The sequence below is a fragment of the Somniosus microcephalus genome, unplaced genomic scaffold (assembly GCF_052327205.1).
Source record: "Somniosus microcephalus isolate GS21.2 unplaced genomic scaffold, FLI_Smic_1.0 unresolved_chr1, whole genome shotgun sequence".
Taxonomy (NCBI): Eukaryota; Metazoa; Chordata; class Chondrichthyes; order Squaliformes; family Somniosidae; genus Somniosus; species Somniosus microcephalus.
Window position 1 is genome coordinate 144,374,138 of NW_028225179.1, and position 22,980 is coordinate 144,397,117.

The following is a 22,980-nucleotide window of genomic DNA, read 5'->3' on the forward strand; positions in this document are numbered from 1 at the left end:
AGGTGACATAGATGGATCACTACAGGGCATAAGAGTCTGAGCATCCTAGAGGTAAACCCCTGGCGTCTAAAGGTTCCATCCAACAGGCTGACCAGTCTAACTAAGGTGAACACACGATGCTTGCACATTTACGATGTCTTAATTTACATAGAATGCACAGCACAGAAGCAGGCCATTCGGCCCAACTGGCCCATGCGTTGTTTATGCTCCACAGAAGCCTCCTCCCACCCCTCTTCATCTCACCCTATCAGCATATCCTTCTAGTCCTTTTCCCTCATGTGTTTATCCAGCTTTCCCTTAAATGCATCTATACTATTCGCCTCAACCGCTCCCTGTGGTAGCAAGTTCCACATTCTCACCACTCTCTGTGTAAAGAAGTTTCTTCTGAATTCCCTATTGGATTTATTAGTGACTATCTGATATTTATGGCCCTTAGTTTTGTACTCCTCCACAGGTAGAAACCTCTATGTCTGTCAAACCCATTCATAATTTTAAAGACCTCTATTAGGTCACCTCTCAGCCTTCTCTTTTCTAGAGAAAAGAGCCCCAGCCTATCCAATCTTTCCTGATGGGTATAACCTCAGTTGTAAAGTATTAAAGTTGCTGACAAGAGACTCTCGAACCTATTAATTAATTAGATTAGCTGGAGTGGCCAAATCTGACACTCCACGTCACCTGAAGACTATACTTGTTCTCGACTCCCTGTGCACAATGCCATGAGAGATCAACTAGTGTAATATATACGATGGCAAAATACTGCGGAATTCTGGAAATCCGAAATAACAACAGGAAACGCTGGAAATACTCAGCAGGCCAGGGCAGCATCCGTGGAGAGAGAAGCGGAGTTAACGTTTCAGGTCGATGACCTTTCATCAGAACTTTCGAAAGGTCATCGACCTGAAACGCTAACTTTCTCTCTCCACGGATGCTGCCCTGGCCTGCTGAGTTTTTCCAGTGTTTTCTGTTGTTATTTCGGATTTCCAGAATTCCGGATATAAGTAGAAATAAAATAAAAACGCTCTCAAGGGAAAAAAATGAAGTAACAAATGACAGTAGGGTAGATTTTCTGGTTAAAGCCCAGCACTGGAGTGCTGGCAGTCTTACGCTCGCATGTTTAAGAATAGACTAGGCCTGTATTCTCTAGAGTTTAGAAGAATGAGAGGTGATCGCATTGAAACATACACAATTCTTACAGGGCTTGACAGGGTAGATGCAGGGAGGATGTTTCCCCTGGCTGGGGAGTCCAGAACCAGGGGTCATGGTCTCAGAATAAGGGGTCGGCCATTTAGGACTGAGATGAGGAGAAATCTCTTCACTCGGAGGGTGGTGAATCTTTGGAATTCTCTACCCCAGAGGGCTGTGGAGGCTCAGTCGTTGGGTATATTCAAGACAGAAGTCGATAGATTTTTGAATATTAAGGGAATCAAGGGATATGGGGATAGTGCAGGAAAGTGGAGATGAGGTAGAAGATCAGCCATAACCTTACTGAATGGCGGAGCAGGCTCGAAGGGCCGAATGGCCGACTCCAGGTCCTATTTCTTATGTTTATGTCCTTATGTTTCTTAAATGCCGGCCTTGCCAGCGACACCCACATCCCGAGAATTATTTTTTTTAAATTCTGCTTTATGACACTGAATTTAGGATCTTTATTAGTGTTTTGGGATCACGTTCCCCAATTCAGTTTATTTGCCAGTGAAAATTTAAACTCAACGGCCTCAGCTGTGACATAAGAAAAGATGAGATAAAATGGGAGTGCAGTAGGACATGAACCTGTCATTACATAATCTTCAGATACGCTCAATATCCCATCTGTTGTCATATGGAGGGGGGGAATCTTAAGTACACAAAAATACAATTTTTTAAATGGTGAATTTAGACATTTTTGAAGGGGGGAGGAATTAGCTCTCGATTGCAAAATTTATTTTCCAAGGGGTTTATGGCAACCCACCCCCCCAAGAAAATATTGATTTTTATGACGATTTGTTGTTAATTTTCCAGAACTTAATTGTACTGAACGCTTCTCTCAGACGCGGCGGGTGGTGCTGGTGTCGTGAGGAACGCAAGACCCCCATGAGATAGGTCGGTACTCCCAAGGGTCCGCCCTCTTCCCCAGATACGCTCTGACTCCTCGGGATCAGCCGTAGCTCAGTCCCCATTAAAGGAGAAGGGAATTTTGTCCACATGCAAAAATCTGGAGCTTCAGAAGAAATATACAGGAACAGGAGAAAGCCATTCAGCCCCTCGAGCCTGTTCCGCCATTTAATTAGATCATGAGCGGTTGCGATAAGAGTAAATAAGGAAAAACTGTTTCTAGAATTTTGTTGGTTCTGTGTAATTATATTCCATATGAATAGAGTCGACCATGAGCTTTAGACAGAATTATCTGGTCTGAGACTATGGTGTTTCCCATCTTTCTGAGCGGACAATGGGCCAATCTTTCCTTTATGCGTATAGTCAAGTACACCATTTACTTACCAAGCCAATGAGATAGCAGGGTGAGCTATTAAAAGGGGACTTTTATCTGAGGAAGGATGTTCTTGCCATGAAGGGAGTGCAGCAACGATTCAGCAGGCTGATACCTGGGATGGCAGGAATGACGTATGAGGAGAGATTGGGTCGATTGGGCTTGTACTCGCTGGAGTTTAGAAGAATGATAGGGGATCTCATTGGAACTTATAAAATTCTAACAGGACTAGATAGACTGGATGCAGGAAGGATGTTTCGGATGGCGGGGGAGTCCAGAACCAGGGGTCACAGTCTAAGGATAAGGGGTAAGCCATTTAGGACAGAGATGAGGAGGAATTTCTTCACCCAGAGAGTGGTGAACCTGTGGAATTCTCTACCACAGGAGGCAGTTGAGGCCAATTCATTAAATATATTCAAGAAGGAGTTGGATATATTTCTTAAGGCTAAAGGGATCAAGGGATATGGGGAGAAGGCAGGGACAGGGTACTGAATTTGATCTCATTAAATGGCGGAACAGGCTACACCTGCTCCTATTTTCTATGGGACAAACATCCACGTTTCCTAGCTCTATTATTTGAGCCGATTGTAACCAGCTTGGTTTATTTTGTGAAGTTTGAAGGCCCATGTGATGCTAGATTCAAGTTGTAGTTTTACAAAATGTATTTTTGACTGTTATGCTTGAAGGGGGAAGGATTAAACCTTGCTTGAAGGGGGAAGGATTAGCTGAAATACTTCCTGTGGTAAACCATCAAAGCAATCAAACATCTTAGATCCAAGTACTGTAGAATCCTTTGAACCTGCTCGGAAACAGCCAGTTGAAAGTCCACCCGCAGTGATTATAGTGCAACAACGCTAATACTTCCCCACACAATATCCTTCCTTTTTCAAATATCAGTGGTGCAGCAAGTGTGGGTGAATTCTATCTGCTTAGATAGTTATTTGTTTTAACTATAGTTCTAGTTTCAATTGCTTATACTTATACTGTGCCCAATTTCTTGCCTTAATTCATTGAAGGTGGTGCAAACCGAACTTGTAGGGCAGATAGTAAAGCCATATCCTGTCCACAAAGGTGCAACTGCAGCAGCAGCGCGATCAGGAGCGAGAACTACGGCCAACTTTCCCCAGGGGAACCAAGATCAACTATAACTGACCTCGGGGTCAGCCAACTGCAGAGATCAGGGGTCAAACCTGGGACCTTTCAGCAGCATGCCAGCAAGGAGGACTTGTTTTTTGGGGGAAAGGCAACCCGCCACCCCCACCCGAAGCATTCAGACTGGGAATCAGTTCCACGAGGGTCTGGAACTGATCATGGACCGTGTAATGGTACCCGAGACCTTTCTGAACTGGATGGCTTGGTTCGGCACGAGCTGTTTAAAACGAATTGACAAATAATTCATGGGACGTGGGCATCGCTGGCAAGGCCACCATTTATTGGCCATGCGTGGCTGCTGGGATGGTGACGGTGGTGGGCCTTCTTGAATCACTGGTAGCAGTTTGTTGCAACTGACCAATTTGCTGGGGCCACTTCAGAGATGTTGATGCGGGACTGGAATCACATAGGCCAGGGTCAGCAGGTTTCCTTCATTAGTGAACAAGTTAGGTTTTTTACTGGGCTGGAGCGCTTCAGCTATGAAGAGAGACTGGACAGGCTGGGGTTGTTTTCCTTGGAGCAGAGAAGGCTGAGGGGGGACCTCATTGAGGTGTACAAAATTATGAGGGGCAGATAGGGTAGATAGAAAGGAACTTTTCCCCTTAGTAGAGGGGTCAATAACCAGGGGGCACAGTTTCAAGGTAAGGGGCAGGAGGTTTAGAGGGGATTTGAGGAAAAACTTTTTCACCCAGAGGGTGGTTGGAATCTGGAACTCAACTGCCTGAAAGGGTGGTAGAGGCAGGAACCCTCACAACATTCAAGAAGCATTTAGATGAGCACTTGAAACGCCATAGCATACAAGGCTACGGACCAAGTGCTGGAAAATGGGATTAGAATAGACAGGGCTTGATGGCCGGTGCAGACACGATGGGCCGAAGGGCCTCTTTCTGCGCTGTATAACTCTAAGACCATCTGACAGTTTCATGATTATTACCCTATTTTTTGTAAAAAAAAAACAGTATTCAAATTCTCAAATGGTCATGGTGGGATGTGAACTGATGTTCTCTGGGTGGTTGGTGCAATTACCATAACCACTGCAGTACCGTACCCAGTTGATGTTTTTAATTCCTTCATGAACTTCTAAAGTGAGTTTTAAAAATGAGCAGAGTGCTTAGTGAGTCTCGCCCTGCAGAAATTTCTGGTACACACAAAACTTTATCACAAAAAAATTGTTTTATTTGTCAGTTAAGAAACAGGCTGGCTCTACATTTTTCAATATGAAAAAAAAAGAAGAGAAATAAAATAGTGTGATTCAAAAACAGACACAGTAGTGAAAAGTGAGGGAAAAAAAATACAAGACTGAAAGATTGAAAAGTGCTCAGCGAGCAGTATGGATACAAGCTCGAGAGCTTCCAGGTCAAAATTCTGAGCAGTATCTATTTCAAGGGTTCAGGCTTAACAGCAAAACGAGAGTCGCCCACACAACTTCACGCCACCCACTCCATTCACAAAATTGCTGCCAACACCCAAAATGGCCGCTAGCACACAAACGACAGATGCTCTTCCCAGTGGCGTCACATTAACTATTGACGCAATTGAAAGCCACAATTCTGAATTATTTTATTTTTTTTAAATGAAGAACCCCGCTTCGATTTGCAGAGTACTTCAGCTGGGAAGGGCTGCTGGTGTGGAATGCAACTTACCTTCACCTCTCAGTGCCAGCCAGCAATTGTGAAGATGGAAACAAACCTTTAAAAAAACACCCACGGCCATTGGAAGAAAGGTCGAGGATGGGAAAAGGTGGCGGCAAGTTATATTGGGTCAGCACCGAAATTCAACCACAGACAGTTTAAATTCCAAACAATGAAGTTGAAAAACAAGACACACCTGTATAAAAAGAGAGACTACAAGACAAAATGTACTGTGTCACAGGTCATCAGCAATCTCACTAGCTGCCGGGCAATTTGGCAAGGGAGAAACAGGATTTGTTCTTCTCTACAGCAAGCACAATTTATTTGGCGAGTGAATAAAGATCAGATTTGGGGATTTTAAAATAAATAAAATTTGAGTGTTTTTAGACTCAGGGGTGAACCAGCAAGAAGATGGTCTGAGATTCTGGCCACTTGGCATTGGGATTGGAAGTATTTCTTGGTCCCAACTTCAGAGATCAACAAATGTGGATGCTCCAACTATGCAGCTCCATCCATTCCTCAGTTAACAGAGGTGGGACAGTTTCTGCCAATCTGACCAGGAAGTGAGTAGCCAGCCCCAGGACAGTGACATCGTAGCACAGAGAATTCGACCCAACACAATTGTCACTAAGCAAAAGGAAAAATACCTGTCATATTGGGCAGAAACAACAAAAACCCAAAACAAACTCAATTGCTACTTGGCCCTAAACAGACAATACAACATGGCTGAATACCTGACCATGGTAAAGGATAGCAAACTGAGAAAAACCTTGACAAGGTACAGACTTAGTGAACATAGCCTGGTGATCGAAAAAGGCAGACACAGACAGACCCGGCTGCCAAGAGGGGACAGGATATGCTCTCACTGCAGTCAGGGAGTGGTGGAGACAGAGATGCACTTCCTCACAGCTTGTGGAAAATATCAGGGCATCAGGGAGAATTTCTACCAAAAATTCTCACAAATATGCCCCGAATTCAGAAATTTGAATGACAACCAAAAACTCCCATACCTACTAGGGGAACAGAGAAACTGTGTAACCTTAGCGGCACACTATGTTACAGCTTGCCATAAACAGAGGGACAACCAGTAAACCTAAGAAAAGAGTATATACAAATTATACGAATGTATATTTATACACTCAGGGATATATCTGTTTATACACTGTATGAATAGATCTGCGTCTATGTGTTCAACCATAAATGTTTTTCGATGCTTTGGCAACATAAGATGTACCTTATCATGCCAATAAAGCGATTTGAATTGAATTGAATTGAGTACTAGTCCAGTAACAGGCCATCAGCACCTTGGCCACTGGAGGGCAAGTAGTTGCCGTGGAAATAGCAGCAAAACAACCCAAGTGTACGCACACATTGTGCAATAGCTCTTGTGCTTGATGCAATTTGCCTCAATCGCCTTCTCCCAGTGGCTGAAGAGCTCCTCCTAGAGTCGCAATGTGGATTCCGCCCACTAAGGGGCACAATGGACATGCTCTTCACCGCGCATCAATTACAAGAGAAATACAGAAGGGAACAGCGCCAACTGCTGTACATGGCCTTCTTTGACCTCACAAAGGCCTTCGACACAGTCAACCGTGAGGGATTATGGATTATCCTCCTCAAATGCGGCTGCCCTCAAAAGTTTGTCACCATCCTCCGCCTGCTTCACGACGACATGCAAGCCGTGATCCTGACCAATGGAGCCGCCACAGACCCAATCCACATACGGACCGGGGTCAAGCAAGGCTGTCATCGCACCAACGCTCTTCTCGATCTTCCTTGCTGCAATGCTCCAGCTCACCCTCAGTAAGCTCCCCGTTGGAGTGGAGCTAATTTACAGAACAAACAGGAAACTGTTCAACCTCCGTCGCCTCCAGTCCAGATCCAAGGTCGCCCCATCCTGTTATTGAATTACAGTATGCAGACGACGCTTGCGTCTGCGCACTCTCGGAGGTCGAACTCCAAACCATTGTGAACACCTTCACCAAAGTGTACGAGAGCATGGGCCTTACACTAAACATCCGTAAGACAAAGATCCTCTACCAACCTGCCCCCGCCACACAGTACTGCCCCCCGATTATCAAAATCCACGACGAGGCCTTGGACAACGTGGACCACTTTCCATACCTCAGGAGCCTACTGTCAACAAGGGAAGACATTTATGACAAATTCCAACACCACCTTCAGTGTGCCAGTGCAGCCTTCAGTCGCCTGAGGAAGAGTGTGTTTGAAGACCAGGACCTCAAACCCGGCACCAAGCTCATGGTCTACAGAGCAGCAGGGGTACCCGCTCTCCTGTGCTTCAGAAACATGAACCATGTACAGCAGGCACCTCAAAGCACTGGAGGTACCACCAATGCTGCCTCCGCAAGATCCTGCAAATATATTGGCAGGATAGGCGCACCAACGTCAGTGTTCTCGCTCGGCATCGAAGCTTTGACCACGCTCGATCAGCTCCGATGGACTGGCCACATTGTCCGCATGCCCGATACAAGACTCCCAAAACAAGTGCTCTACTCGGAGCTCCGACATGGCAGGAGAGCCCCAGGTGGGCAGAGGAAACGCTTCAAGGACACCCTCAAAGTCTCCTTGAAAAAGTGCAACATCCCCACCGACACCTGGGAATCCCTGGCCCAAGACCGCACAAAGTGGAGGAGAAGCATCTGGGAAGGCGCCTCGAGTCTCTTCGCCGGGAGCAAGCGCAAGCCAAGCGCAAGCAACGCACATCAACCCAAGCACCCCACCCGCCCCTTCAACCACCATCTGCCCCACCTGTGACAGAGACTGTAGGTCCTGCATTGGACTCAGTCAGCTGAGAACTCATTTTTAGGGTGGAAGCAAGTCATCCTCGGTTCTGCCTAAGAGAGAGACACTGGATAGTTAGGTGCTAGAACTAGGCCAGAGCTTCAAGCAGATCCACAGAAAATGAATAACTTAAGTCAAAAAAACTGAACCAATTTGGACTATAAAAAGGTTACAGATCTATGATCTGGTCTCAGAAGTGCCTGCCAAGGCAAGTACCAAAATAATAGCACGCTGTAGGAAAATGGACATTCTCATATCGCCCTGCAGACATTTTGGGGGGAAACTCTATGGCCAATAATTAAATTCTAGAAAGTAGACTCAGACACGAGGACATATACATCCTAGTATTATCACGTTTCCAACTAGCACCATGTTCAACTGCGACCCAAACAAGACCGGTTCCACATTTTAGACCAATTACTATGTTAGGAGTCTTGGTCAAATAATACTAATAATTACTCATGATTTAGACACTCGCCAAGCAACAAGAAGTGAGATACCATGTGCCCAGCCAGTTGAACAGAAGGATGGGCGTAACTGTGAATCGTAAAACACCTTTGATTTCTATTCACCTGCATGGAATTGGCTTAATTGAAAAGATGTATATTCTGACGAAAGGTCATCGACCTGAAACGTTAACTCTGTTTCTCTCTCTCTCCACAGAGGCTGCCTGACCTGCTGAGTATTTCCAGCACTTTCTGTTTTTATTTCAGATTTCCAGCAGCCGCAGTATTTTGCTTTTGTATGTTCGAGGAATGCTACCATCCCTATTGTGTGCCCAGCACTAGTAAAGAGCTTTGCTAAATTGGCTTCATGGCAATGCCAGCTGTGCCACAGGGAGAGGCATCTAAAATCCTGAAAAAAGTAGAAAAACACAGCTCAGAAAGTTTTAAAAAAGAAAACCAAAAAAAAAAAAACGATCTTAGCATTGTGGTGGAATATTGTTCTGCAGCACAGGGCTCGAGTTCAACAGTGGACCATTCAACCAAAAGTGGTTGGAGGGGGTGGGGGCATGGAAATCAGAACCCAGTAGAGATAAAGTTAATACTTCTGGCACTAACCTACATTACCATAGAACGATACAGCACAGAATGAGGCCAATCGGCCCATCATGCCTGTGTTGGCTCTTTGAAAGAGCTATCCAATTAGACCCACTCATTCAAATGAACAATTCTGGACAATTCCTTTCACCCGGCTTCACTTTCCACCATTTCCTGTTTATTTCTTCAAATTTCAGACTTCCAGCATTCAATTTCCATTTCTCTAATTTCACCCCCATCCCCAATTTGATAGTGTGCTTAATAACCACTTACAAAACAAACAAAAAAATGGTCATCACCACACTCGCACAGCGAATGCAGCCAATTTCAATTTTAACGTGCAAGGAGGACTTGGACTGATTCATTCAGATTTACGGTTGTGGTTCTAAGCTTCGGAATTCATGGGAGTTCCTTACGATTGAACTCGCCAGTGCAAAATGTTTCTCACACGGGCAGATTTTAAACTCGAGCCCTGCGGAACCTGTAAAAGCCCGCGGACCTTGCTCGTTACATATTGTTTTTAAAAAGGATGTTTTATGTTCACAACGGAGGAACGATGGTTTTTTTTTTTTTAAGCCTCATCTTGTTCGACCTCCTCTTCAAATTCCCCCTCTTCCTCTGCCGTGGCGTCCTGGTACTGCTGGTACTCGGACACCAGGTCGTTCATGTTGCTCTCGGCCTCGGTGAACTCCATCTCGTCCATGCCCTCGCCGGTGTACCAGTGGAGGAAGGCCTTGCGGCGGAACATGGCGGTGAACTGCTCAGAGATGCGCTTGAAGAGCTCCTGGATGGCGGTGCTGTTGCCGATGAAGGTGACGGCCATCTTGAGGCCGCGGGGCGGGATGTCGCAGACGGCGGTCTTGACGTTGTTGGGGATCCACTCCACGAAGTAGCTGCTGTTCTTGTTCTGGACGTTCAGCATTTGCTCGTCCACCTCCTTCATGGACATGCGGCCGCGGAAGACGGCCGCCACCGTCAGGTAGCGGCCGTGGCGTGGGTCGCAGGCCGCCATCATGTTCTTGGCGTCGAAGACCTGCTGTGTGAGCTCGGGCACAGTCAGGGCCCGGTACTGCTGGCTGCCCCGGCTGGTGAGTGGGGCGAAGCCCGGCATGAAGAAATGGAGGCGGGGGAAGGGGACCATGTTGACCGCCAGCTTGCGCAGGTCGGCGTTCAGCTGGCCGGGGAAGCGGAGGCAGGTGGTCACGCCGCTCATGGTGGCAGAGACCAGATGGTTCAGGTCGCCGTATGTCGGGGTGGTCAGCTTAAGGGTGCGGAAGCAGATGTCATAGAGGGCCTCGTTGTCAATGCAGTAGGTCTCGTCTGTGTTCTCCACCAGCTGGTGGACCGACAGCGTGGCGTTGTATGGCTCCACCACCGTGTCAGAGACCTTTGGGGAGGGCACCACACTGAAAGTGTTCATGATTCTGTCCGGGTACTCTTCACGGACCTTGCTAATGAGGAGTGTGCCCATGCCGGAGCCAGTGCCCCCGCCCAGCGAGTGGGTGAGCTGGAAGCCCTGCAGGCAGTCGCAGCTCTCGGCCTCCTTCCGCACAACGTCCAGGACAGAGTCGACCAGCTCGGCGCCTTCCGTATAGTGACCTTTGGCCCAGTTGTTTCCTGCACCGCTCTGGCCTGGAAAACAAACACCAAGGCGAGATTAACAAAACAAACGGAGGCTCGCGCCGTTGCACGGTTTCTACAGCTCCATGCATCCCTCCAGAACCTCACCCGGTGGCCAAGCGGCAGAATGATCAGGAACAAGAACAGTGGCCAAAGCCCTCTCCCCAACCCAGAAGCAGTGAGGTTAAATATTGCAGCACAGATCAGCAATTGAACATGGGACTTTTGGGGCCTATGATCGGTATACCAAGTGGTGGCATTTTGATTCCATCCAGGAGGCTGGTTTAAAGTAATTTATTACAGTTGGACCACAAAGCTATTGATTTCGGAATTAATGTTGATATTAGCAGACAAATGCTCCATTTATTATACATACCTCTTCAGAGGATTAACCGCCACTGGAGGCAATGGGCAAATGGACATCATCAAGCATGCTGTGCTAATTGCCGCCAATAATTTCTAGCCTACATATCCCTGAAAAACTATTGGTTGAAGCACAGACCTAGGAACGTGGAAATCCTTCCAGGATCTGTTACATTTCCCTAAAAAGTTTGAAGCATACACGCCTCAACTTTTAGTAATTATAACCCTGAAATTGAACAGAGTTAATTTTCTTCCCTCCAGATTCTCCTGTAAGACTCGCATTTATATCGTACCTTTCATGACCTCCCAAAGCGCTTTACAGCCAATGAATGCTTTTTGAATAACAGTCACTGTTGTAATGTAGGAAACGAGGCAGCCAATTTGTGCACAGCAAGCTCCCACAAACAGCAATGTAATAAATGACCAGATCACCTGTTTTAGTGATGTTGATTGAGGGATAAATATTGGCCGGGACACTGAGAACTTTCCTGCTCTTCTTCGAAATAGTGCCATGGGATCTTTTACATCCACCAGAGAGCTGACAGGGCCTCGGTTTAACGTCTCCATCTGAAAGACAGCACCTCCGACAGTGTAGCACTCCCTCAGTACTGGCACTGCAGTGTCAGCCTAGATTTTTGTGCTCAAGTCTCTGGAGTGGGACGTGAACCCACAACCTGACACTAGGAAGGAGGAAAGGAAGGGAGCCATTTTCCTAGGCCTCAGTAGTGCTCCAAACTCCTCCCCACCCAGTGGCATTAATAGAGGTCCACCTTCTCACCCACATGGTAACTGCAGGGCTCTAGGATCTCCCAGATAGTGAAGAGGGATTTCCCAACTTGAAAAGCAAAGCAAAAATCAACATGCAAAGGAAAAACCTCGACAGGTCCTGACTTACCAAACACAAAGTTATCTGGTCTGAAGATCTGCCCAAATGGTCCGGAACGAACAGAGTCCATGGTGCCAGGTTCCAGGTCAACCAGGATTGCACGGGGCACATATTTACCTCCTAGGGGTAAAAGAGGACAGGGTCGTTTGTAAATGACCTTCTCGACTGTAACTTTCCTCAACAGGGCACAGTGCCTTCAGTCCACCCTTGTATCGCTTTTTGAAAGAAGAAGCATTGGTCATAACTGCAGTCCAGTCTGTTCACAGTGGAACTATCTAAATCCACAAAATCTCTAACGACCTTCTCCACCATCCACCAAAATCACACCGCGCCCCCCCCCCCCGTGCAAGACGTCCGAGGCGTGAATATAGACACAATTTTGGAGATAGTCCACCACCAATTTCCATTATTTACCCAAGGGGCTTCCATTATGCCAGAGAAAGGAGATCCCACGGCAATTACAATCAGTGGTTGACAAGTTAAGCCCTATAGCCCAGCATTGCAAATGGCACCAATTGGAGTAGTTTCACAGGAACCCTGTGATAGCCAAGTGACTATATTCCATGTGCAGGACTGAACACACGAGTACAGCCATTCTGTGGGTAGTTGTACTTCCTAATGTCATACAGGGTCACTCAAGATCCATTGCATGCCCACACCCACCATGGCAGGTGTGCACATTAGAAGCAGTAACCCCCACCATTACACCCCACCCCACCCCACCCACCAGTCTCCTAAACGAGAACTCTCCCCCACACCATAAGACGAGCCAGTACCTGTTGCCTCATTGTAGTAGACGTTGATGCGGTCCAGCTGCAGGTCACTGTCTCCATGGTAGGTGCCAGTGGGGTCGATGCCGTGCTCGTCGCTGATCACTTCCCAGAACTGTGGAGGAGACCAGAGGCTGGAGTTAGAACAGCCTGGGAGATATACACACATAGGAAAGGCTACCAGTTAAGTTCTGAACTCAAAAAACAGTACCGTTACATCAAATCCATCTATTGCCATTACAAGACAAAGTTCAGTCATGGAATATACAGCAGAAACAGGCCATTCGGCCCAACTGGTCTATGCCGGCTTTTATGTTCTCCCCAAGCCTCCTCCCACCCTACTTCATCTCACCCCAACAGTGTATCCTTCTCTTACTTTCTCCCTCATGTACTTACCTAGCTTCCCCTTAAATGCATCTATGCTATTCGCCTTAACTACTCCATGTGGTAGTGAGTTCCACATTTAAAAAAAAAATTGTTTATGGGATCAGGGCATCACTGGCAATGCCAGCATTTATTGCCCATCCCTAGTTGCCCTTGAGAAGGTGGTGGTGAGCCGCCTTCTTGAACTGCTGCAGTCCATGTGGTGAAGGTGCTCCCACAGTGCTGTTAGGTAGGGAGTTCCAGGATATTGACCAAGCGACGATGAAGGGTCAGTGATATACTTCCAAGTCAGGATGGTGTGTGACTTGGAGGGGAACTTGGAGGTGGTGGTGTTCTCATGCGCCTGCTGCCCTTGTCCTTCTAGGTGGAAGAGGTCGCGGGTTTGGGAGGTGCTGCCAAAGAAGCCTTGGCGAGTTGCTGCAGTGCATCTTGTAGATGGTACACACTGCAGTCACGGTACGCCGGTGGTGGAGGGAGTGAATGTTTAAGGGGGTGGATGGGTGCCAATCAAGCGGGCTGCTTTGTCCTGGATGGTGTCGAACTTCCGAGTGTTGTTGGAGCTGCACCCATCCAGGCAAGTGGAGAGTATTCCATCACACTCCTTACTTGTGCCATGTAGATGGTGGAAAGGCTTTGGGGAGTCAAGAGGTGAGACACTCGCCGCAGAATACCTAGCTTCTGACCTGCTCTTGTTGTGGCTGGTCCAGTTAAGTTTCTGGTTAATGGTCCAGTTAAGTTTCTGGTTAATGGTGACCCCCCAGGATATTGATGGTGAGGGGTTTGGCGATGGTAATGCCGTTGAATGTCAAGGGGAGGTGGTAAAGAAGTTCCTCCTGAATTCCCTACTGGATTTCTTGGATCAATAAATAGTGACATGGTGCTTCTTGTTCTCCTACCCGAAATTTTACCAAATCTTATAAAGGATTGTTAATTTGCCAGCAAACGAGAGGACTGTCTTGTTCGAAGAAAGGAAAGGACATTGCAGGCCAGTACCTCAGTTCTGGCACATGTGCATAGAGTTAAATGTCACATTTCAAATCAACTTTCACCACCGCAAAGATCATCGCAAGTCTCAGAAACAAAAATGTGTTGGCGCTGCAATGAAAAGCGAGAAACATTCACACTAAATCACCACCTCCTGACTTAGTCAGGACTCTTAATTAACAAGGGAGATAATTCCCCAGCCACAGCACAGTAACAGGCACAGATCCAAAGCATGACGGACATGGGCACCAGTACAACTGGCGAGACACTCCATTGTGACGGCCTGGGATACAACACTGATCTTCAGCTAGCTAGAAAATTAAATTGGCAAGGGATTAAAAGCAAATGCTGGCTGGAAAATGGGGGAAGGGTTACAGACAGACATTCAAAAACTCCACTCGATTTAAATGGCTCACTAATTTAAACTGGTCTAGTTTTAAGTGGCATCTGCAGCAGCGAGTCCCCCCCACCATAGCACAAAGGCAGGAACACTCACTGCAGATTTATAAATAGCCCATTGTTTAAGTCATTCTGCAATGGTGGGAGGGTGGAGGGGCGCACATCGACCAGGAATTACATCCACACAAAGCACCTCCCACTTTACACAGGCCCGGGTGGATCACAAAGCAACAACCAAGAGGACAGGTCCACTCCATTTTACATATTGTTCCCACGGGGGAAATGTGCAAGCAGCCACAGCCTCCCGTCTCCTCCTCGTCCCCTCTCCCAACTAAAAAAATTAATCCACTACATTCCCCCAAATATAGTCATATCCAAATTTGAAAACATCTCATGGCTTATTAGGGTATCGAGAACACAAAACTGTGTGGCGGGGGGGGGGGGGGGGGGAAGCAGGGAAATCCAGCAACAGGGCAATGCCAGAAAGCACTTCGTCACACAAAGGATAGTGGAAATCTCGCTCCCCCAAAAGCTATCGAGGCTGGGGGGTCAATTAAACGGAGACTGATTGTTAGGCAAGGGTAATGGAACTCTGCCGGGTAGTTGGGAGTTAAGATACAGATCAGCCATGTTCTAATTAAATGGCAGAACAGGTTCAAGGGGCTGAATGGCCTCTTCCTGTTCCTAACCAATAGGTTACACTGACCTGCCGCATGTGTGACAACTCCGAATTCATCATCTCAAATTGCTCTCACACCTCCCACCCAGTACTGATCAAGCTCAAAATGCTCTCTCCTGGGAGCTATCTATAAATTGCATTGCTGGGTGTTCTTACCCATCCAAATGGGCATTGCATTTCATTGAAATACCAGTGACGACGGTTTATACCGAGAGAAATCCAATCTGGAAAATCGTTTGAGACACAAAAGAAACATTACCCGCAATAAATTTATTTTAATGTTCATAATGGAGTCAATTAGAGAGATCTTCCAAATGACACCCACTGCCAGGGGTTAAGTTAATATGGCATTTCATTTGGACCGAGATCACCATTCTGCTCTTTTCCCCCTCCCCCCGCCCAGTCTAGACACAGATCTGCGACGTGCGCTTGTCTGAGCAATGTCTACACTCTGCCTGCTGCAGCCCGATCAAGTCAAACACCATTGCTAGCAGCAAGTTGTGGGGAACCCTCCAGATCAGGCATAGCAATAAAAACACAGCAGCCTGTGGAGGGGGTGGTGGGGAGCTGCTGGGAGAAGGACATATCTGCAGCAAGCTCTAGTCAAGAGGCCCCACCCAAATGGGAAACTCCTCTTCCTACGACAAGAGGCTGAAGAACAAAAGAACTGAGGCAAAAATAAATCTACCCGGCTGGCTACTGAAGATCTGCAATCCTGTACAAGAAAATCCACCAGAAAAATCAGAGCGAGAGAAAAGAAAAACCCCAAAGAATTGTCTTTAAGACAAAAGGCTCCTTTCTGCTGCACCATCTTATCCGGAGAGAGATTCGTGCCCTCATTAAAACGCCGAGGCCATTCGATAAGTGCTATGGCTCAATCACACATTAGAACGAGGGATAGCTTAAAAAGAAAGTACAGATAGACAACTGGAATGGCGCCGTTTTGTTAAGCGTAGAATTCCTGCGTTTGAACAAAGGAAAGCAACGAGACAATCTGGCTTTGTTCCTCTTTCTCTCTCTCTGCCTTCCTCCTCCCCAACCCCTACTCCAGGCAGCTCGGACTCATGCTGCCATTGCCACTGGCTTCCCTCCAGCACTTCACCCAACTGGCGAGTTTTCACACGAGCCTCAACTTTGAATCTTTGCAGGCTATTCAACAATGGAACACATCACATCCAATCCTAACCCCGCTGGCACCTCATCTGCCACCACCGCACCCCCCCCCCCCCCACGAACATACTTTAGTTGCATAGGTAACTGGATATTAACACAGTAAATAATGACCCTCCCACCCCCACATATCCTCAAAGTACCATGTCCAATTGTGTAGAGCTCCCTCCATCAGTTCCCCTCTGCAAGACACCAAGCAGGTGGGCAAGAACTCCCAGCCAGCACTGCGCCAATGTCTGGGAAAGGAGGCAGAAGATTTTGATACGCAATGGCTTACTTCTTCTCCACATGTTAACCTTTCATTCTCCTCCACAGTGGTGAGATTTGCCCACAACAGCCATCTAGGGTTCGATTTCCCATTTTACCTCCCATCAGGCTGTCCTTACCAACAAGGCAAGGCGAGTTTCAAGCAACAAGGCGTGCTAGATCTCTCCCTTCCCCCCCTTCAGAAGGTGGCTCCAGTTACAGGTGCCAGTTGCTCTCCAACATGTGACACTTCTTACACGAGTTCACACAGTGAGCATCCACAAGCCGTTAAAACTGTGGAAGCACAAAAGCTAATCTCGATCCCAATCCTCACACATAACCATCCACTTTCCAGCCATAAAAATCGCTGGATAGCAATCAAGTACTTGAACCCGAGATGTTTTCACCCTCCAGTCCAATGACAGAGGCCAGTTGTAGCATCAAGTGCTGCCCGAGTTGAGATCAGCCATCGCAGCTGTGTGGAGTTTGCACAGTCTCCCTGTGTCTGCGTGGGTTTCCTCCGGGTGCTCCGGTTTCCTCCCACAGTCCAAAGATGTGCGGGTTAGGTTGATTTGGCTATAATAAATTGACCCTTAGTGTTAGGGGAGTAAATGCGTGGGGTTATGGGGATAGGGTGGGATATGTGTCGGTGCAGGCTCGATGGGTCGAAGTGGCCTCTATCTGCACTGTGGGGATTCTGTGATTCTGTGTGAATGGGCATCGAGTCAGGAACCTTCCTAGTCTATAAGTCTTGAAAAGCAAAGGCCTTTACCCACCCAGCCATTGTTGAGCTTGAATGATAGGTGACCTCACAAGCCACCTGGGGCCGTGTTCCAATACTAAGACATGTGACAACTCTGCAAAAACCCTAACTGGAAGCCTGCTTTAAGAAGCAGGTACTTCTGAAAAAGGTACACAAATTCAGCTGGACCCACACAGCAGACCCGAGCCCATCACTACATCCTGCACAGCCAAGGAAGAGGGGCAGGAGTGAAGACTGCAAAGCAGAGAGAAATGTTTGTTGCCCTTCTCTCAGATGCTCAGAACGGAGCCTCAAGTCTGTTGTGCCCGAACTGAATTGACAGATCGTCAGTATATAAGTAGCAAGTCTATCTGCACTGAAGACACACCAACCACTGAAATGTCCAGCCATTATAATTCAGTACGATAGCAAAATACTGCGGATGCTGGAAATCCAAAACAGAAAATGCTAGAAAAACTCAGCAGGCCAGGCAACATCCGTGGAGAGAGAAACAGAGTTAACGTTTCAGGTCGACCTGAAACATTGACTCTATTTCTCTCTCTCCACGGGAGTTGCCTGGCCTGAGTTTTTCCAGCGTTTTGTGTTATTATAATTCAGTACCTCTGTAAAACCATCTCCACCAGACTGGTCACCTGGAGGTATGGACCATTGCAGTCTTGGAAAGAAGCAGAGGGTCAGCAACCTGGGGTTGAAGTAAATGCTACGTTGAATAAGGTTTTGAAAATGTCAAGTTATACGATGATAGAATAATTTTGATTTATGGTCCTTTATTACAGAGGAATTAATGTGCTGGTCCAAATAACATAGGGATGCTAGGATCTGGTGGCTTTATTGGATGGGGGGGGGGGGGGGGGGAATCCACTCTGGGTGAGGTTTCAAAGTGCAGAAGGACATTACTGATTACCCCTAGAAAATTTCCAGATTGTATCTTTGTAATATTAATTAGAGCTAAATCATTTTTGTGGCTGTAGGAATTCAGGATATACAGGGAGTTGGGTGAGGGGAATTAGAGGGGCAGATCTTTCATCCTCAATTGAAAGGCACAAGGCTTCAATTATACTGCCAGCAACCGATTCCATTTACAAAAATATAATTTTCCCTCAGATAGTGACAATGTTTAATACAAAAAGGCTGCTACACATCTTGGCAAAGCACAAATTTAAGGTTGGCACACTGCTGTCACAATCTGGTTGCATCACAGGGCTGAGATTCAGTCCGACACAATGAAAGTTTTCTGCGAGATTCCCAAATAGCTAGAGACCAGCTCAGCCACCACAGTTCATTGCAGGCATCCACAGTACAGATCACCCAGTAACTTAGTCCCAACTGGCTGTTTGCAGCAGCTGCTGCAGGTGTTGGGATGAAGCAGTGGTTAGGGATTCATCCAAGCCATGCTACACCTGGTTTAGAAGACTGTTTGGTAAGAAGTGAAAATCCATGTCACCCCCGCCCCCTCATTACCCCAAATGGTCTTCAAGGTCAAACCAAATCTGTAACATTCAAGCTCCACAATGTGCAAAGGTCCTTGAATTGCTGGTCCTGTAGACCAGAAGTTCTCAACTCAATACCCACTGTGCCAAATTAGCAAATGTCAGTTGGTGCCAAATCAGTGGGGCATGATTCCACAGGCACTAACCACCCTCTAGTACCTCAGCCAACTGATAATTATCCATACCTCAATCTATACAGCAGGTGTCGATGTTATTCAAATGTAGAGGGCATTACAGTTGCACGAGAAACACTCTGGTCAGCTTGGATTACTGGGTAGCAATCAAGATCAAGTTGATCTATTCCCACAGCCAATTTCTGTCCCAGCTGAGGAATCACATCTGCTCATCTAGTGGTCTACATAATTAGAACTACATATCTTGGCATCTCTACTCACCAAGCCATTGGGGAAATGCATTATACATCACCAACCATCTCCAGTGCACCACAGCCACTGTATTTCAGCAACATAAACCTCACCCATAAATGGACTCTAAAAGACACTTTGTTGTTCATTTTAACTGCAAAACACTACATGCTTGCCCTCAAATGACATACTAAAGCCGACTGCTATACCCTCCATACCTTGGATCATCCCTTTATTCCTCCACACATTGCTAGTTAGCCAAAATACTTAAAACCTACTTTAAAGTAAAATTGTTATCTTGTGACCTCTTATCTCCCTTCAACAGTGGCCACATATGTAGACATATACAATGTACTTTATTTGGTTGCCCAGTGCTAATTCCCATTTAATGATATGCCTTGCTTGTTCCAAATGGCAAGACGGGTGGATTCCCAAGTGGACCGTTTCCAACCCACTTCCTTTCTATCAAATGTTAGTTTGTTGGCGCATTCTCAAGCCTGTGCCGTGCACGAGAGCTGGATTTAAACCGCTCCCCTAGCAGAGAAAAACGAGGAAGCCAATTTGACCCATCCAAACTCAGGCATGCAGAAAGAATCTACAGCATCTGCCCATTTCTAAAACATTCTTGGGGGGGGGGGGGGGGGGCGGGGGGTTCACAGCACAGGTTCCCAGGACGAACAAATGACCGTTGCAGTCAATGAATTCCTTCCCAAGTGTAGTGACTGTGACGTACACTATCGACACTCCCAGTGACAAACCCTCCCTTCGAGTACGAACCCCCTCCAGTATTCCTACACAAAGTTCTAAAAGGCTGCCCTAGGAAAATTGTAGAAAGACTTTTATTAGTATACAGCAGAAATAAACATAATAACAAGTCAAGTACAGGAATCTGATGATCACATGGACCTCCTAAGATTCCCAGTGTGCAAAGAAAAATCCCAGCAGAATAGAATAATTTTCTTCTGTGTCCGCAGGCGATCATTTTGAAGTATTTACGGGATATTAATCCCTACCCCAACCAATAATACTCGATCGGTGTTATCTGTCGTCATTAGTGGAGATGGGGCAAAGAGTATGGCACCATGAATAAGGAGCTGCTTCCTTGTCTACTGAAAAGAGCCCATTCAGAATATATTCTGCAGACATCTCCTGACAAGTTGAATACGGACTAGTTTCCTCAGGCTATTCAGACCATGAATTAATTTGAATATAAAGGAAGGTGCTAAATTGTTTAGCAAGGTTCGAAACCACTCTGCAATTTGATTGATCAGTCTTTCTTAGCGCCGGGGAGGAGGTTAGGAGAATTTTTTTTTTTTTTTTTATAAATGCAACGCGTTGTGATGATCTGTAATGCACTGCCAGAAAAGGTGGTGGATGCAGATCCAATAGTAACATTCAAACAGAAATTGGATATATACTTGAATAGGAAAAATGTGCAGGGCTATGGGGAAAAGGAGCGGGGGGGGGGGGGGTAATTGGACTGTTCTTCCAAAGGGCCAGCACAGGCACGACGGGCTGAATGGCCTCCTTCTGCACTGGGAGATCCTAGAATGGGTTTCTGACAAGTGGGGGGGGGGGGAACAAGATTAAATTGAAAACTGTACCAAAAAAGAAGTCAGAGTGCAAAAAGAAAATACTGCAGATGCTGGAAATCTGAAATAAAAACAGAAAATGCTGGAGGTGCCTCAGCAGGTCAGGCAGCATCTGTGAAGAGAGAAACAGTTAACGTTTCAGGTCGATGACCTTTCGTCGAAGTCAGAGTGATTTGGAACTCGCTATAATTGAAATGAGGCCATTAATTGAGGTCAGTGTTACAGCAATAGGGATCAAAGTCTAGAGCTGCAATAGAAACGTCTGCAGTTTTCGCTATTGGGTGCATAACTGGACTGCTCACACGGGTGGGTAGATCTAGAGAAGGGGGTCACCCTGCAGCTTCCCATTTGATTTGGAGTTTAGCAAAATAGCCAATCTATTCTTAAAAAAAATTAAAAATTACACACACACATCCAATTAATGTTACCCCCCACCCCCCCCCCCCCCTCAATCCACTTAGTCCAACAGCAGCGCAGGTTGCGTCAGTTCCACTAAGCACATCCATCAATGTTTAAATGATTTAAACTACAAGAAGCAAAAAATCACCGATCGTTCACGGTTGCAGCAAAAGTGCGGGACAGCCCCGGGTGCCTTTGATCTGGGCGCGATCCCGTCCCATTGCACACCTGTTGGGAGCAGAGGGCACAACAAGCGGGCGGGGAGGGAGAGAGAGAGGAGCTCTGAAAAAAGAAAACATTTAAATTCAAAAAATGAACCGTTTGGCGCCACATCTCCCTTAGCCCCATTGGCTAAACCACTTTGGCGCGTTTATAACGGAAAGATGATATTTCCCTCCAACACACTGACCAACAGCAGACCAGCTAATGCGAGCTACCAGATAGTTACCACCCCTTCCAATTCAAGTTTATTGCTCTTTAAAAGAAAGAAACCCGATCGTACAATAATGTATAAAATAGTGGGATATCCATCCCTCTAGGGACCGGTAATATTCCCCATCCCTTGTTATATCAGGAGGGCATCACCCCTCCCCCCTTTTCCCTAAAGGATTCAACAAAGGAAATTGACTCTCGCAACGACAAAAAATCCCACGAAATCAAGTTCCTTTCCCTGGAAATTAATGCAAGGAAATTGCATCGAATTGCACCTTACTAAAAAAAAATATTTAGGTCCTAGTTACGTCCTGGGCCAAAAGGAAATTGGTAATAACCATATTGTAAAATTAATATTTCTACTTATGCTCCCTCCGCACAATGTGATACGGTGGTTGGTGATTAGGGACAGGCACCTTGCATTATTTCTAAATATTTTTTTTAAAGGATTAACATTTTGTAATTATGCAGATTTGCCATTCGTTATATTCAATGAACCTTAAACGGTTGGAGATTATTTCATTTTTTAAATGCCCTTCCACTAATGCAGCTCCCCTGCAGGACCCTTGCACAGCCGCTTTAGTGCTAGCTTGGAAATAAACAGTGTTGCAGGTTAAAATAAAAGATCCACCCCCGTAAGTGTTACTGATCGTCCAGAGCTATGCTAAATTGCAATTTTAAAAATATTTTTACATTGCTTTGTTCAACAGATTTATCCTTAATCCCTCCAATCCTATTTCGACAGGTCAGTAAGTGTGTATTAACAAGATTGCATTTCAAATTCCTGCACTTACACATCGCAACCCATTCACTCACCCCCCGGGGCTCACAAGTGTAAATCGAGACTTGAAACATATATTTTAATACATAAAAGATCCAAAAACATAACGGCCTTTGAGAAATAAATATTTCCACAGTTCATTCCTACAAGAAACGATACTCCCCTCTTCTTCTATATAAAGAAGGTCCATATCAGAGCTCAGCACATGTCAGCTACTGCAATGCAAATTTGTATCAATCAGTTTTAATGTTGGGTATTAAAATTGCAACAAAAAAAATTCATGGATACATATTTACCTTGGCCCCGATCTGGTTGCCACACTGACCAGCTTGTACATGCACGATCTCCCGCATTGTAAATGTTATTTATTTGCACGGGACGGGGGGAAAACAGATTTATAATTAGACTCTGCTAGCTACACTGTAACTGTAACTGCACCGCTCTCAGCTCCTGGAGCCCGCTTGCAACAAAGCTTATAAACGCCGCGGCGCCGCCGCTTCCTATTGGGCCGTGGAGCCACGTGGGCCAGCAGCGCCTCTGCCATTGGATCCAAAGTGTTGCAGTAATT

General features: G+C 46.3%; 1 protein-coding gene across 1 annotated transcript; it reads right to left on the reverse strand.

Moving 5' to 3' along the window:
* Positions 1–4,770: 4,770 nt before the first annotated feature.
* LOC147096180 (tubulin beta chain) lies at positions 4,771–22,868 on the reverse strand. Its single transcript, XM_085975055.1, has 4 exons — positions 22,709–22,868; positions 12,735–12,843; positions 11,968–12,078; positions 4,771–10,721 (listed from the first exon to the last, which is right to left on the reverse strand). The coding sequence occupies exons 1-4, from the start codon at positions 22,763–22,765 to the stop codon at positions 9,661–9,663; spliced, it is 1,338 nt and encodes a 445-aa protein (XP_085831181.1). The 5' UTR covers positions 22,766–22,868; the 3' UTR covers positions 4,771–9,660.
* Positions 22,869–22,980: the final 112 nt, after the last annotated feature.

Excerpts from the sequence above, each read along its gene's own strand:
- LOC147096180 (XM_085975055.1), bottom strand. The coding sequence starts at position 22,765 with ATGCGGGAGATCGTGCATGTACAAGCTGGTCAGTGTGGCAACCAGATC. Across the intron at positions 12,079-12,734 it reads CTACTACAATGAGGCAACAG|GAGGTAAATATGTGCCCCGT; the intron begins GTACTGGCTCGT and ends TTTTACCCCTAG. Across the intron at positions 10,722-11,967 it reads ACCAGATAACTTTGTGTTTG|GCCAGAGCGGTGCAGGAAAC; the intron begins GTAAGTCAGGAC and ends TTTGTTTTCCAG.